At 37.3% G+C, this 16784-nt stretch overlaps 3 protein-coding genes across 4 annotated transcripts; all 3 read right to left on the bottom strand.

Moving 5' to 3' along the window:
• Nucleotides 1–108: 108 nt before the first annotated feature.
• vamp5 (vesicle-associated membrane protein 5) lies at nt 109–4750 on the bottom strand. 2 transcript variants are annotated; one of them, XM_077744474.1, is made up of 3 exons: nt 4272–4750; nt 1827–1970; nt 109–1021 (listed from the first exon to the last, which is right to left on the bottom strand). In XM_077744474.1, exons 1-3 carry the CDS (start codon nt 4272–4274, stop codon nt 878–880), a joined length of 291 nt encoding a protein of 96 aa, XP_077600600.1. In that variant the 5' UTR covers nt 4275–4750; the 3' UTR covers nt 109–877. The 2 variants fall into 2 exon arrangements, with proteins under 2 accessions (XP_077600600.1, XP_077600601.1); XM_077744475.1 differs by having other exon boundaries at nt 1827–1967.
• A 2338-nt stretch (nt 4751–7088) lies between these two features.
• Nucleotides 7089–10523, bottom strand: LOC144215975 (vesicle-associated membrane protein 8-like). The gene is made up of 3 exons (XM_077745218.1): nt 10271–10523; nt 8560–8727; nt 7089–8165 (listed from the first exon to the last, which is right to left on the bottom strand). The coding sequence occupies exons 1-3, from the start codon at nt 10283–10285 to the stop codon at nt 7980–7982; spliced, it is 369 nt and encodes a 122-aa protein (XP_077601344.1). The 5' UTR covers nt 10286–10523; the 3' UTR covers nt 7089–7979.
• A 289-nt stretch (nt 10524–10812) lies between these two features.
• LOC144215591 (condensin complex subunit 2-like) lies at nt 10813–16587 on the bottom strand. The gene is made up of 18 exons (XM_077744630.1): nt 16454–16587; nt 15724–15938; nt 15550–15640; nt 15367–15459; nt 15131–15248; nt 14899–15029; nt 14527–14716; nt 14312–14394; nt 13658–13842; nt 13435–13580; nt 13191–13297; nt 13002–13121; nt 12704–12811; nt 12504–12644; nt 12277–12387; nt 12075–12151; nt 11732–11807; nt 10813–11653 (listed from the first exon to the last, which is right to left on the bottom strand). Exons 1-18 carry the CDS (start codon nt 16454–16456, stop codon nt 11594–11596), a joined length of 2055 nt encoding a protein of 684 aa, XP_077600756.1. The 5' UTR covers nt 16457–16587; the 3' UTR covers nt 10813–11593.
• Between the last annotated feature and the right edge of the window lie 197 nt (nt 16588–16784).

The following is a 16784-nucleotide window of genomic DNA, read 5'->3' as shown; positions in this document are numbered from 1 at the left end:
AACTAATTGGCTTCTGAAACAGCGTGAGACACGCCCATTTTATCCCAGGCATCTTTAGCGGTACTTTATTTACTCTTTGAAGGAAAACACATTCTGATTCATTATCCCTTGAGTAAATATTTAAAAATACATCTTTTATTCAAATACAAGGCCAGGTATGGAGTGAATATCTTGGCTTGCATCAGCACAAATCATAATTTATTCTTACATAAGGAACATCAAAGAAGATGCAGATAAAACTACTTTCTTTTAAATGACGTATGTAGTTTTAAAAAAAAAAAAACACTTCTCCTAAAAGCCTTGTGAGCAGCAGATACAGCCAGTCTCGTTTTATTCCGGGGAAAAAAAATGACGTCAATCCCTGTAGATTGTAGAATGATTATCAACCAGCAGAGGACGCTGCAAAAATGTGACTTGACTTCTCAAAAATCCTAAACGAGCACAATTTGGGGGTAAAAAGAAAAACTAAACAGTGCTAGGAGTCCGTATCAACAATTCATACAGCAATTTATACGATAAATTACTAAAATTTCAATAAAACGTGTTGAAAACGAGACAATTTTCCTTCATAGATGTGGACAATTCATTGAGGTCTATAACAAACTGTGAAAATTGACCAATTAAGTATTGGCAAAGTAAAAAAAAAAAACAACACACACCAAAGAAATATATTTCCTATGTGGGCTGGATGAAAAAAAATGTGGAAAAAGAGAAAAAGCAGCTATTGAAGGTACCATAATCTCACACAAAAACGTGAGACTGAAAAATAGTCCCATAAATATAACGAAATTCAGATTTCACTACCCAGGGAAAAATATTCCTGGATCTTTTTCTTTTAAGAGGTTGTACAGTCCAAAAATGTGACTTTTTAACTTTGCTATGTTGCCATGAAAAAGATGATGAGTCCAATTACGATGATTGCCACGACGACTGCGACTCCAATTAAAACAATTTTCATCTTCTTATTCTTCCATCTTGTTTTTTCCTTTACTTGGTTGGATTTCTTTTCAAAGGCTTTACTCTATAGAAGACAGAAAAAAGCAAAATGGAGCAATGTTAGTAGATATACTGCATTGGATTCACCATGAGGAATGAACAATTAGTCTTGGAACTGTTGCATAAGCGCCCAAGTTTGTCAGCTTATCAAAAACAGCTCAGACAAAGTATTCTTTTGTAAATGTACTTGCTGTAAAAGAACCACCATTCAAAAAAAAAATCAATCCCCTTAAATAATGTATTGACTTTTGACAATGACAGCACTGTTAAAAACATTCATGCTGTTGGAACACGTTCAGGTTTCTGTGATTATTGTAAGGCAATATGACTCATCAACAAGAGAAATTGGAACCACTCAAGAAGGGAGTTTAGAAAAAACTAACTTGAACCCCAGGAGCAAAGATTCTTATAATCCAAAACAATCTTTAAACTAAAACTTGATCTACCCCGTCCTATATAGTGATATAACACCGTCCATCAGGCCGATGTGGGAACGTCGTGACCCTTAGGTTGACCCCCGGACAAACACTGGCCTCATGGCATGTCCTGAAGTCGCTCGGTTATACCCAGGGACACCCGCTTACTTCATTCATCTTAGGGAAACAAAAGGAAATACCGCTCCAAAAATAGCACCATAAAACACAATCAGGATGTAAATTGTACATTTGTTTTCCTCTCTAGCTCCACCTAAGGTTTATTTATAAATAATCAATTTGACATGTCCGTTTTGGATGTGTGAATGCCTATGGAAGTGACTCATTAGGCCAGAGAAGAGAAAATTGGAGAAGAAAGATGAATGAGGAGGACGTTTTTGCAATGTGCCTGCCAACCTTTCTTAACAGCTCATCAGCTCTGTCTTCCAGGTCACCCAGTTTTCCAGTTCGCTCCTCCGCCTTGTTCAAATTCTCCAACATGATGTCCTTTACCTCCTCCGCATCGTCTTGGGCCTGCTGTAATCGGCTTTTCCCATTCTGCTGTCACAACAAACACAATCGAGATCCAACATACATAAGCAACATAGCCACAAAATTCTATCCAAACCCCAAAGGGAGTTTACAGTAATTCCTCAATTATCGCGGTTAATGTAGACCAGACATGGCCGCGAAAATTGAAAGTGTCATAACCATTACGAAGTGCAGATTTTTTGCTAACTGTGGACTTTCGATTCCGCTGTTGAAACTTGATCGTAATAACTAGTGAAGGAATGGAAAGCTAGGCATGATTTTTGGTTGAAAAAACAGAACTGCAAAAAAAAAAAACTAAACCAATTAAAAACCTGCCCATTCCCTGGTGTATTGTTTTGGATGAAATAACTATGAAAAGGTAAAAGACAGCAAGATCTGAATACAATTTCTTTTTTTTCTACATGTAAAATGACACATTTGTGCAGTCGTTTTCACTTCGACATGGTCAATATTTCTCGGGACTTTCAATTGACGGCTACACCTTTCAAGACAAAGTGTCACATTGTTTTGGAAGTTGTCAAAATGAAGCCAAACTGGTTTTCTCACAACACTACTCCTCCAACATGGTGTCAACAAGAGAGGTGTTTTCCCAAAAACCTGAGATGGAAGCACCGAGAGTGCAATTAGCATGATGACCCTTTGACATTTGCATTGTGCGAAAGAGAGGAAGCCCACATCTTAGAAGTTGACAGTCACAGGAAACCAGAGAAGCAAAAACACTTCATAATTCAATGTCATTTCCTGCTAAAAAAAAAATGGAATCAACAACATAGGGAAACCTGACGCTTATAAAAGTCAGGATGAAGTAAATCGACGCCTAAATCGTGCCATTTCTTTGTATGTTGTGATGGCTGCCAAATGGTGGTAATAAAAGAACAATAGGCTGTTTTAATTGAAACTGGCAACTTCTTAACCTAGGAATGAGTGGCCAGTCCAGTTCCCTTCCATGCTTCCTTCCTTTCTTCCCTCCCTTCGTCCCATTGCCCAACAACGTTACCTGACATGGAGATCTGTATCCGGGGAAACCACACCCACATCATGTTATTGCATGCCCAGGTCATTATGGAATTTTTACAATCCTAGCACAATGTATATCATTTATATCATTGGTAATAACTGTTGCTTAAAGGCTCTCACTAACTTAAGTCAATTGTGCAATTATGTAGAAGTTAAAAAGTAACATGAAGGAATTTTTAGTGTTCATGATATACAATGCCATTTTGATAAGGCGCTACAAGGTCAAGACACACTAAATTCCTCATTTATTAACGTAAAATGAAGATATCGGGTTGTGATGAACTAGCAAAACATAGTTTGATAATCAATAATTTGTCAATTAGTCTTTGCAGCACCACTTAGTACTGTAAAAAAGTATTTATATAGCATTCCCATTTCTAGGAAATAAGTGCACAATATAATTAAATGAGTCAAGCCTTAAGTGTAATTCTGACTCAATGAATTCATTCATTCAGTCATCTTTCATCCCAATTATGCACAGTAGGTGGGGACACCTTTAATTGGTCGCCAGCCAGATATACGGACAACCATTCATTCATGCTCAATGAGATTATCATGCATATTTTAGGAATGTGGGAGACATCTATAGTACCCTGAGAAAACCTACACAATAGGAACATGCAAATTTCCCACAGAAAGGCCGGAACGGATTCAAACGTTGATCTCAGTATTGCGAAGCATACGTGCTACCCACTTCACCAATGAATTAGTCATTACAAAAAGTAGGAATTGAAATTTAAAATACAATCGATTAAATGTAAATAATGCTTTGGGCTATGAATACAGAATGCAATTTTATTTTATTTCAAAACATGTGTTAATATTTTTGTTCCCTATTTTGTAGTGTGCTCTAGTGAGCTTTAAGTGCATTACAAATACATTATAACACATCTAAATCTAATCTTTGACCAGTATTTTTCATTCCAAACATTGAAATTGAACTATTTACAAACTATTTTTTGCTATATTTAGATAAGCATAATAGTTACAGTGACTTACACTAATGAATATAAAAAATAAAAACCTTGCACTTAGGTCTACATTACTGTATTTATGCATTTTCCACGATAATAGTAGTAGTCAACTTTAGTATTTCACGGTGTTACTTATTTATAAAGTTGACAACCATAGTTTTAAAAGATAACTACTTACGTGACTTTGGGAACCCACATTAAAAGAGCATTATAACACTTAAAGAGTCATTTTGGTGACCTTTTATGACTGTCAAAAAGCATGTTTTAAATAAAATAAAGAGAGTTTGGTAGTCTCCGAGTTTGTCCGTGAACTACTCACCATTTCGGCCTGGATGTGTGTTCTAGTGCGGCAGCTGTCACCGGATCCACCGACTGCATGCACAAGTGGCGAGCCACTTTATAAGAACCCTGGCAACCGGAAGCAACGCACAAACCTTCGCCTCCCGCAAAAGGTCGCGCAAGCTTTGACTTGGTCACAATCGCTTGACTTTTCTTGCGAGTTTTCAGCTTTTACTTTGTTCGCGTCTCTTCCACAAGTCGGTCTTCCTTTAAAAGATGCGTTCGATGGGCGCAGGGAAAGAGACTTTACTCGTGTGACGACTTGTAAATAATCAACCAATTCCTTGTTTGTAGTTTCAGGTGCGGCGGAAGAAAGTTAATCTAGTTTGGTTTTGAACAAAAGGATTTTTTTCAAAACTGTCAGTCCGTTTTAAAATGCGTTTGTAAATATATAGTCCGTTCTGGCAACCCGGGAGAGCAGATGTATTGTGTTGCATGCGTGACGACTTAGTGATGCCACAAACGCCATAAAATCGCAATTTAAGCAGCTGAACACGTCAGAGAAATGGGTGGGTGGCAATTATCTACCCCTCCAAAGCCTAAAGTGACTGTTAAACGAAAGCAAATGTTGACTGTGGAATTTCCTGGGGAACTCCAATGCATCACTCTGACATTCTTCTGGCACGTGTCGTCTTTCAAAGTCAAGATGACACGCAACATAATATTTTCTTGTTTTCTTTCTACATTAAATGAAATGCAGGTGGTATTGTCACTCATTAAATAAATAAATATAATATATGGCGGGTTTTTTTGTTTCAAGTATAAACATAAACATTATAGTGGCCCAATGCCTATAATGTCATCTAGTTTAGCATTAAATTTTGATCAATATTATGAACTTTTTGCTGTGAGGGTTTTTAATACACTACATGTTTGCTTATGCATTTTTTGGCTACAAACATAGTTTTGTATCTTCTCGCATAATGTTACATGACATTTGACCACTAATGGGTGTTCCCCAGTTTATGTGCGGTGCAAACATGCCAAAAGGGGGTTGCGACCCCTCCCTCCAGTCATATAATATCCCAATATAAACACCCACTGTGTCAATGTTAGAGAAATTATGACTTCATTTACAATGCTTTACTTTTCACGCATACAGAAATCAATAAGTGTGGAGAATTTATCAGGGAAAAAAAGGATACATCTAATCTCACCTCAACCTGGGGTGAGGGCGTGGAATGTGAGGTATTAGTACATATAGTATCACATTTTCAAAATGGAAGTTGCCCAAAGGAGATTTTCTTCAAGTCGCTTTAAAGGGCTGGCAACGTATAAAAAATGTCAATTATTTCCTGATGTCTTTGATTCATCCAATATGGCCTGCCAAATAAGCAAAAACACATGTTTTGAAGAACATAGTATTTGGTGCTGTTATAGATACATCATAATGAAAAAAAAACATATTACACAATTGATATTGCAGAATAACAATAGTGAACTCAAGTCATATAATCACTTGACATATTACTATCATGGAGAAAAATGCATTATCACCTTTCTTAAGTCATTGTCATGTAAACAGATGGACAATATTCCGTAGTTATCATTTTATATAAGCGGCGGCTGATTTTTTTTATTCAAACAGAAGAGACTGAGTCTGTCTACAACTGACCAGGTCAAAGACGAAGAAAACAAAAGGCTTGTTCTGGGAAAATGGACAGAGATACAAAGGCCGTAGTCACCATTGCAAGCACCATGTTTTCCCATAATTGTCTAATTGTCATCCATGGCTAGTTGACTGGCATCCGCATGACAGTCTGAGCGTGCTCACAAACAAAAGAGCTTTTTTTCCCCCATCTAAAAGTAAGCGTTATTCCCCAAACTCATTTTTCATGAGCTAAAACCTTAAGCTCTACCTCTTTGTGGGATAGACCAGCCAACTGGCTTAATAATTGTTTGTTCATGTTAAAATTTAATTTAGATTAACCGTTATTTTCCCCAACATTTCTTAATTTGTATTTTTTGCCATTTAAAAAAAAAAATTTAATCTTTAATGGCTTTGTTTTTGCACCATAATAGGCAGATAACTGAACTTGTGAAATATTGCTCTTAGATTTCCTTCCTGGTTGGCTGACATTTTTCAGTTGGACTCAGACTCCATCTTGTGCCAACACAGATAACGCATAATTTTTGCATGATTTCAATAACTTCCTGGATAAACATGAATCACAAATGAGGATATCCCCAATAAAAAATAAATAAAGATGCTGGTCTATTTTGTGAAACCAAAACCTGACATCAAAACAGGGGTGTGTATGAAAATTTTAAAATTTAAATATTAATGGACAAAAAAATGCTACATTTCAACATGTCCAAACAATAGAATTACATCATTGGCAATTGTGAACAAGACTTCTCACTTGCATTTGAACACTACACACTAGACGCAGTATATTGTTGTTGTACCCGTTTTTTTCACCCAATGTATATATGCTGGGGTGAAAATAATCTCTTTTAGCCTGATGTGGTACAATTTGTTTCCCACGACACGAGTACAGGTCAGGTTAAAAAAAAGTAGAGGGAAAATCACTGGCTCTTACTGTGAAAAAGTGGCAAACAAAATGTAATGACTTGTTTTTTTTCAACACTGCTGCTATTCATAAAGAATAATTTCAAAGAAAGTTGACAGCGTGCTGAAAAAAAAGAAAAAAACAATCTGCTGTAATTTTTTAGTTGTTGACCTGAATTATGTAACCTTTGTGTGGCAAGTCCAATTTGACTAAGGCGTTTCAAAACACTGGACTTTTTCCTGCAATCTCAAAAGTGGTTGGTAGTAAATGAAGACATAAAAAAAGAGAAGTAAATGCATTTTATTTAATCTAAGAAAACTACATAAAAAATAAGATACGACAATTGATTTTCAGTTAGAAAAAGTTAGATCACAAGTTAGATGTTCAAGGCTCAGTCGGTCATTATGACAGTAACGACGGGCTGAATCCGTGAGAAGAAAAAAATAAATAAAAATCAAAGAATAATCACAAATGGACACCAGGAACATGCAAAGGGTAAAATAGAAACATTTTTGGAAAGCATGTAAGGTTTTCTCTCCTCAAAGAATCCACATGCTGCCTGTTCCTAAATCTTTTTGTGACAAACTCTGATCAAAATTGATTTTTAAAAAGCCACCGTGCAACAGAACCTATGTAATAAATACGCCTAAATCACAGACATTCACTAACACAAAGCTGAAAGACAGTCATATATGTTGTACACAGATAAACAGCAAAAATTTAAACTATTTACAAGTTAAAGGGAATTAAATTGACCTTCAAAATAAGAGTGCCTATCGACTAACATTGTCGAACTAAATTTTACAAGGGAAAACTTTTACTCTTACTGTAATCGTAACAAATAGAATTTTGCAGAAAAAGTAACAAGTTACACAGTTAAACAACAATTTTGAATCACATAACTTGCTAATCTAATTCTAACATTAATAAAACATGATCTTACAAACGACGTAAAAACAATTTAAATGGACATTTAAATTGAACCAACGACTTTTGTAGAAGTTACTCACACCGAATCATAAAAAATACTTAAAACTGAATGTAACCATTATCATTTTAGCCTAAAAAAAAAAGAAAATAATGGGACGGCATCTTAACATATCCCAAAATTTGGTAACTGTGCAAGGGAATGATTAAATTAGGTGTGTATGTACAATATAAATTGATGCGTTTTTTTAAGGGCTGGTGGTGGGCTCCACAATGGGCGGCAAGGGGGCGCTAACAGGAATGACACCAGTGGCCAGCAGGATAATGATGAGCACGATGATGAGGACCACCACCACGATGACAACGACCAGCTTGACATTTTTCCACCAATAGGAGCGAGCCACTTTTTGTGACGTGTGTTTGAAGTGTTTGGCCTAGACAGAAGTGGTGGGTAACATCTGTCAGCAGACCACCAAAATAATACTGCCTTAAAATAATACTTGTGCTAAAACAATGCTTATTTTAGCTTTTTAAATATATATTTATTCTATATCCTTTTTTAACTGTAAAAAGATTTTAAAAAGGACAATTATTGATTTAAAGGGGGGAAATCTGGACATTTAATATACATCTATACTCTTCATTTTAATATGATCCTAAAACAGAAAGTCTGCACTGATGATTTACTTTCTCGGGCCGCACAAAATGCCGCGGCGGGCCAGATTTGGCCCCCGGGCCGCCACTTTGACACCCGTGTTCTATCCGCACTGTCTTTGGATTTAAATTAAATCGAACTTATTTTCAGATGAGAGTGATAAAAATACTGACCCCATCTTGCAGACCCTCTGACTTGTCCATCAGATCATCCAACCTCTCCCCACGGGCCAGGATTCGGTCCACATTTTGCGTCATGATGTGTTTCACGCCATCGACTTCACTCTTCAAGGACTGCACTTTATCGATTTGCTCTGGATTTCCAGCCGCACCCCCCAACTCCTACACCATGGGAAAAAAAAGAAAAACATTGTTTATTTACTCAAATGGTATATAAATCATATAGAAACATTACTAAACACAAGTTGGCAAAGTCTATCCTAATTTGAAGCGGTAGCATTTTTACACTTTACGCCGGTACGATTTCAACTGGAACTTTCTGGAATGTGGAAAACATTTGCATATATTATTCGCTGTTGTCGTCTCTGACGGGCCTTTTGGTTGCTTGCAGACCTGCGTTTGAGTCTGGTTTGCCATGTTAGGATCAGCTGACTGCAGGTCATCGGTGACCTCACGCAACTGTGGAATTATTACATGGCAGAAATATGATAGCCGTGTTCCTGAATACACATTACTGGGACCTGGAGTCTCATGAGTCTCCACTAGAATGTAAACATAATACCTCTTGTCTAGAAGAAACAGGTTTTGTTATCATTTTCTGTCTTCTACAGACATCCTACATTGTAATATTCCGAAAGAAAAATGCTAGTACTGCGAGATTTAAGGTCGGTTATGAGAGAAAAAAATGTAATGTTATCTGTTTGTCATTTGGCACTAATATTTAAAAAAAAAGTCGACATTGAAGAGGTGTCACTTAGGATATGTATACATATATAGAGAAATTACCATGACAGAATGATTTGACTTTATTTACAATATTTTCATTCCAAATGTACGTGGCTAACTGCTAATATGCTCAGACTTCCGTGCCAATGACGACAATAGACGTCCAATCTACGTGAACGTTTCCCCCTATTCAAATGTGTTAAAAATAGGATTGTTTACGCACATGGGGCGTTTAAACTCAGGCAATAATATTTAAACACATTAACATACCTGTCAACCTCGAACCATTTGTGATCTTACCAAATTTTGTTTTCGCCCTTACATATATGTATAAATACATGGAAAATCTTACCACTTTACTTTTTTGTAAAAAATCACGAACAACAAGTAGAAAATGAAAGTAAACATAAACAAGGGAACAGGAAACGGAAATCACATGGTGAAAGTGTTACAAAACGAAATGTTTATCATGATCTTTTTTTTTTAGCCAATCAGAGGCGCCGGTACATATATCACTTGGCAGACATGCGTTTCCGGGAAGAAACAATGGCGGATGGTGAAAAATGGCTAGAAAGTGCCTTAATTTATTTTTTTTTCTCAAAATCACCGTTTAGCGTACCATTTTCATGTGTACAGCGTACCAATATAAAAATGGGCTTTCAGTTGTACCAATTACGGCGAGAACGTACCAGTTGACAGGTATGCATTAAAAACGACTTCAATGTGAGTTTAGCGATATAAAATGGCTGTTTTCGACAAGGAGGCGAAGTCGTGACGTTTAACAGGAGCTGACGCGTACTTTCTTGTAAAAGTTCATAAACAATCAGCCCATATTTCAACTAGTATGGAAACGAAACAACATATATTGGTTTTTTAAAACCAAGCATACAATGTTTTATATTCGCGAGTTGAATACACAAATATGAAACGTTAAGCGTCTAATGACTAAAACAGAACCCAAGAGTCAAATAAAACTTACCGGGTCATAGTCCATCTTGTGGAAAAAAACACAGGCGATTTTTAACGTTTATTCGAAGTTAATGCAGTCTTCTCAAGCTGTATTTCTTGTACGGGAGGAATTGAATACGGCACGGAAGAATAGTGCGCTTCCTCTTGTTCAACTTCCGCGTTATTTTTTTTCCTCCCCTAACCTTCAAACTTCAAAATTCTTTTGACTACACCCGTCACTGATATCATTGATTTCTTTGCCGTTTGCAGGATAAAATAACTGTCAAATTCCACTTTAGTCAATGTGCACCTGAATCGAAATACTACTAGTGTGTGTGCAAAACAAACTGAGAAAATGCTGTTGTCTTCTTGTTGTACTTTAACTTTTACAATGTGATGAATTCATCTATATGGGTCCAGGTTTAAATAACTAATTTTTATTTGTAGTTTTAAAAACTTATTTATATTTTTTTTTAAATCTTGAAGGCCTTGTTTATTTAACCTGACGTCAGTGGTGCGGTCTGATGACGTAATGACCATCTTTTTCCACCTGCGTGATAACCATAGGTATAAAAAACAAGTAGAATCGCAAGTCCCATTAAAAGGGTGCTTATATGACAATTTAAGGCCAGTGGTGTCAAAATGCAACCCAATTTGAGGACAAACATTCAAGTATGATATAACTAAAAAATAAACTAATGATAATTATTTGCCTCAAACAATAATCTTTGTCTTGTTGAATACCTGACTTAGGTGAAACTGTATGACTCCCTTCTTATTGTGAAAAGTGACGTCTTTTCACATTCTACCCTGCCCAGAAAAACTGGTTCTTCATATTAGGAAAATGCTGGCCGAGCATTAGTACTGATGTAGGCCGCTCTGTTCTGAAATAGGCTAAATATATAAATAAAACACAATTGTTATTGTATATATATATTGCTATATAAATACATCTAAATCTAAACATTTTTATAAGAATTGTTCCCGTTACATACAAGTAAATGTACGAGACAGCACCTCAGATTTGCAATAAAAAGCAACTTCAAAAACACATTAAGAACATTTAACTGTACAAAACTTGGTTGTTTTAAGATATCGGCCATACCAGAGCGTGTATGGTTTTAGCTACCACAAATTATGCAAGAAAGCGAGAAGCATGCAACATGGAACGAACGGTATTGGTCAGGTTTTGTGCGAGGAAAACACACATCCACAAATTGCAACATGCCATCTCATCTGATGTCTCATTTTTTTGAAATTCAAGACTGCTGCTAAGAGACAATATATATACACATAAAAGATCATTGAGAATAAAACAGAAGATAACAATTTGTATATGCAAATATTTTTCTTTTCACTGGCCTTGTCTGATGATGATGTCCGACATGTCATCAACCTTCATTAACTCCAAATTCTAAAAACACACAACATACAGATAAACATGAAAATTGGAATGCCCCCATGATATATATTTATATATAAGACCACTCACCTTTTCATTTGCAAGATGGAGCAAAGCAACAAACGCCAAAGGTACTGACAGGTTCTGAGCCATTGTGTTGGGAAGTCTAGGGTGACAGAATTTTCATGTTTTTATTAATTGGACATGTAAAATGAAAATTCCATAGTAAATTACTTTGGAAAGCAATGCAATGCTGCAACTTTTGCAGTTATAAACAAAAAGTGTCATTAACCCATTACAACAGTGCTTTAAATCCAAGCACAAAAAAAAAGCTTTTTGGCGACGTAAAGTCTGTGCGGGAAAAAGAATGGCTTTTGACGACGGGCACTTAGTAATTTCTCTCAATGCAAGTGAACTATAATAAGTCTTCCACCTTTGAAGTAACGTCTTGGTGGTCTGGCTGAAGACTTTGTCGCCACAAACCTCAGGGTCTTCCGTAACTTCCGCCTCCTAGATTGAAAATCATTGAAATAAACATTTAAGCAGACATGATGAAAAGCATTTAGAGTTAAAAAACACTGCTACAAATACTAAATTTGCAGTTGAACTCCAGGTAATCTGCTAGAATGAGTTACCGTTGTGGATTTCTCTTCACTTTCAGTCAGAAGAGTCCACATGCTGCTCTTAAGTCTCTTCATGTCCATTTTCTTGGCCGTCTTGGCATAGTTGATCTCTATTTTGCTGACCTTTACGAACAAAGAAATGTAGTTACCAACATCCTTTTTGGAATTCAACAATCTTCCTCATGAAATCAGCCCCCACGCTTTTGGTATTAAAAACTCTAGGCGACCGAGAAACCCACCCTGAATGGCTCGGGTACGAGATCCTCGTCACCATAAGTTGAGACGCCTTCGTCTGAGGGCGGGAGCAAGCTTCCGCCTGGAGCTTGTGTCTCCTCAGATTCAGGAAAGCCTCCTTCCATGTCATCGTCGCTGTCGGCAGCCTGAAGAGAACCAGTGGTTAAGACTGGTCTTCATTCGCTGCAAAAAAGGAAATTCCCACCTCAAGACCCGGACAAAAGTTGTTCGTATCGTTGGCGTTGTTGTAATCGTAGTCGCCGATGCCTTCCCCGAGCTCTCCAGATAGCCTCTTCTTTGCTTCCTGACATAACTAAAGGAAAACAACAAAAAAAGCGTTTAAGTTAAAACAGTGATGATTTTCTTTCAGTATCATGACAATGGATAAATATGAGAAATTGCATATGAATAACATTAGGTTTGGCAAAAACAACTGAACTTGCAGTTATTGAATATTATCCAAAATCAATCGATGGCTGGCACATGCAATGTAGTAGTCTCACCGACACGGATGGTTTAAGGCTAAGCTGGGAGAGATTTTCTGGGGAAAACTGGAAGTCTGCTGGTAGAATTGTATTCTTGTTGCCGGAACGTTGGCTCGACTTGCTCAGAGTGGTGCCAGCCTACAAAAATAAAAAATAAAAAAACAATGAGACACTGTAGCCTTTTAAATGATTAAAAAAAAAAGTTACTTTGGTGGAACGGAAGAAGGTGTCAAAGTTGACATCAGCGCTGAAGTCTATTTCGAATGTCTTTTTGGGCTTCTTTTTTCGGGTCTCCTTGTTGGGCAAATGATCCACTGAAGGGAAGAATAAAAAAATACAGTATAGTCATGGATGGAAATTAAACTTGCCATCTCCAAATTTAAGGTAAATAACTCTGGCTAAAATGAAACACTGATTTGATGATGAGCACATTTTTTTATATTTCACTTACACTTGTGTTTTGGCTTGAACTGCCAGTAGCCCGGTCCAGCCCACGTGGCCATTGTCTTGGGACTAAAGTACGAGTACTCTCTGGGCTCAGAGGACAGCTGCAGACACATGGTTGTGATATCTCCTTTTCCAATGGCTATCACATCACTAGATCATTGTAGAAAAAAGTTGGTTAATAAACCTAAATATCTCACAGTAGAGTAGAAGACCAATATTTTTCTTACCGTCCTCTTCCAGAGCCTGAAGCTTGACAAGCGTCTTTAAGTTCCTCGTGTCCCTCTTCGTCACCCTGGCCTTCCTGGTAGTCGCCATCAAATTCCGGGTAATCCTCTTCTTCCACTTCAGGCTCAGCATTGATGTCAAAAACGTGTTCGCCCTGCTTCATTTTCTCCAAAAGTTGGTTCATTGTCTGAAAGTGGATACGTCCCAGCAATGTTCAGACCAAGATGACATATACGAGGTGTCAAATTAGCATTCAAACATAATTTTATCACACCAATTTCACATGATTTATAATATATAAAAATCAGAAGCCATTTAAGCAACATTATATACGTAGACTCATTTTAGCTCAATATAGGTCATCAAATTAGAGGACCTCAACATCTCAAAATGTAATCATTCTTGATTACAAACAAATTCTGCCAAATCTCCAGTTTCAAATGGATTAGACGTCTACTAGTGACAAAATCATTTCAAGCCATGCGATTGGACGTCAACTGGCCAATGGTACGGAAAGATGCAACAAAGAGATGATGAAAAATTTAGAAAAAAATGTCTTTGTTTCTACAGCACTTTTTATGATGTTTTGACTTCGAACTTCATTAGGAACTACGAAAACAAATATAAATTTAAACAAATCCAATAAGTTTGCTTACCTGGTCGGGTTTCCAGCTGGTGAAGGAAAAGTCCTTCAGAGAGGGGCAGATGTCGCTTTTGTCCTGAGATCGCTGCAGTCCAGCTGTCAAAATAACAACACATGGTCAAACGCCGGATCTATGACATTATAAACGTGGAAAACATCTTGCACGCGCAAAAAAAAAAACAAAGTCACTTTTCGCCGTATTCGCGGACCCCTTTTCTTCTAGCTTACCAATGAATGGCGATGCGGGGACCGTGGTCGCGGGTGGGGGAGAGTACGAGGGCTTGGACTCCAGAAGGACCATGCTTGATGGAAAGAGCAGCTCACAACGGCTGTTTTCACTGAAGAGGACAGACAAGAAGACCCCGGTCGTGCTGCTCTCGTCAAAAGATGACGCCATGCGATGAAACATGGGGTCCACCTGGCGTGGGAAGAAAAGCCAAGTTTTTTGAGACAATGTCAGTTGTGAAATGGCATTTCTTTAAATGAAATAATGTAGAGGGGAAACTGCATTCATTGATAGGCTCACAAGTTAAGTGAAATCTCCTGATTTAAATATATTTGAACATGTCGATGCAGGATTTGATAGAAATGACACCGTACTTCACATTTCCTCTCAGAGTCGGCACAATTTAAGTTGCTCAGGTTCTGCTCCACAGTCTTTTTTGGAGGTCTTTTCTTCTTTGGCTGCTTGGCAGTCACCTCAGCCTCCTCATCTTCATCTTTTACTCGATCTACAGTATTAGTTAAAATACATTGAGAGAGATTTGTCAAATTGCTAGTCAGTGGTTATAAATAATTCAAAATAAATGCGTCCCAGTAATTAAATTCCGACCTTCTCCTGGTTTGGTTTCCGCGCCAAGACCACCAAGTACCCTGTAGGCATCAGCATGAACTGCATCCACCCGGACAGCATAGATCTTGGTACAGGCATCTAGTGTCCCAGCTGCCACCTGTATATAGAATTTCAGAAAAACATGTTAACAAAATGGATACAAATATACTCCTAACAATATTTTTTTGAATAAATGATAAACACAAGCAAGATTGCACATGTCAAAGATACTACACCTTGAAATTTGTGAGTTCCGAATCTTTTTGTTTAAGAATATCAGCCATGAAATCAATAAGATGGAGTCCGAAGGCATTTTGTGTTGTAATTTTCTATCAAAAAGAGAATAAAACACTGTAAGATATGTTGACATTAATATTCAGTCATTCTTTGACCTCTGGAAAAAGTCTACACATACTTACATTCTCAGTGGAGAGTTTGATGCATGTGGAGTAATGCTCAGAGATTTGAGCATTGGACAATTTAGGCACAGCAGCCGGCGTCCCTGCAGCACTAGATGCAATTTAAATCGCTTCAATTTGTATAATTGACACATTTATTTGGACAATTGTCGATCAAAATATACAATCTTATACCTGTGAGTTCCAGATTCGTTCACAGAGGATTCCGTAGCGGTTTGAAGGTCAACTACTCTTGAGCGTCTGCGCTGACGTCGCTCCTTTTCATCGTCATTGCCGGGGAAGGCTGCAAGGAGCGGCGTGCTACACGCTGCTGGTGACATCGCCTTGTTCCTCAGAGATGACATCCATGCTTGGCTTATACGGGAGACGGGAGTGGAGGGCGCGCTCATCTTATCGGAAAGCAGAACAACCATTAACATTTACACAGCAAAGTCAAATGATTAATGATTGTATATTTCTTAGGATAGTACATTAATTGTAAAGGTACTATTATGTTTTGTTGGGTTTGTTTTTCTCATTTCCACTAAGGTCATATCTGTTAACCTTGGTTGACAACATATTCAAAGAAAAAAAATCACCTTTTATTAGAAACTACTAATGCAAGTTGTAAACCCATTTTCAGGATTAAAACACCAGTTAAAAAATTAAAACGGATTTTTTTTTAAACATTTCACAATGTATTAATTCCCTTTGATTAAAGAGAGGAAAATATTGTCAGACGGGATTACCAAAGGCAAGTAAGGTGTTATTTTAAACAGTAAAAGGGGAAGCCACAACGAAATAAACCAAATAATCATGGACAAAGCGTTAGCATAACAATGCTAAAGTTTAGCACTGTAACCACGGACGCATAGTCTTTTATGGCTGCCTAGTTGATAGTGTTACATTTTTGCATACTACTTACCATCAAATGTGTTAGTCTTTCTGAAAGTATGTTGAAATGTATAAAACCCAGAGCTTGTTTATGAGACAAAATATAAAAATGAATAAAAAAAGACGTGCGAAACTTTCCTGTCAAGCGTTTGAATCCGGCGCCGAACCGTTTATGCGACGGGGGAAACAGGTATCGACGTCAGATCCGTCTGCAAGATAGAATATCATATATAAAGCGCTAGATGGGTTATTCCTTCTATGACCCAAAAGAGACCTACGATAAACAAACAATATGGTCAATTGCAGAATTGTATCTTGAATGTAAATGTTATTCCAAGCCTTGTGATCTTTGATATTTGTAA

The sequence above is a fragment of the Stigmatopora nigra genome, chromosome 22, assembly GCF_051989575.1.
Source record: "Stigmatopora nigra isolate UIUO_SnigA chromosome 22, RoL_Snig_1.1, whole genome shotgun sequence".
NCBI classification, from domain to species: Eukaryota; Metazoa; Chordata; class Actinopteri; order Syngnathiformes; family Syngnathidae; genus Stigmatopora; species Stigmatopora nigra.
Note: the sequence above shows the minus strand (reverse complement) of the source record. Positions and strands in the feature narration are given on the sequence as shown.

Bases quoted from the DNA above. Each gene is read 5' to 3' on its own strand.
- vamp5 (XM_077744474.1), bottom strand. The intron at 1,022-1,826 runs GTTGGCAGGCAC...TGTCTTCTATAG, and splicing joins CTGATGAGCTGTTAAGAAAG to AGTAAAGCCTTTGAAAAGAA.
- LOC144215975 (XM_077745218.1), bottom strand. The intron at 8,166-8,559 runs GTCAGTATTTTT...ACTTCTGTCTAG, and splicing joins CAGAGGGTCTGCAAGATGGG to GCCAAACACTTCAAACACAC.
- LOC144215591 (XM_077744630.1), bottom strand. The intron at 15,641-15,723 runs GTATAAGATTGT...AATTGCATCTAG, and splicing joins AACGAATCTGGAACTCACAG to TGCTGCAGGGACGCCGGCTG. The intron at 12,152-12,276 runs GTAACTCATTCT...TTTTCAATCTAG, and splicing joins GTGAAGAGAAATCCACAACG to GAGGCGGAAGTTACGGAAGA.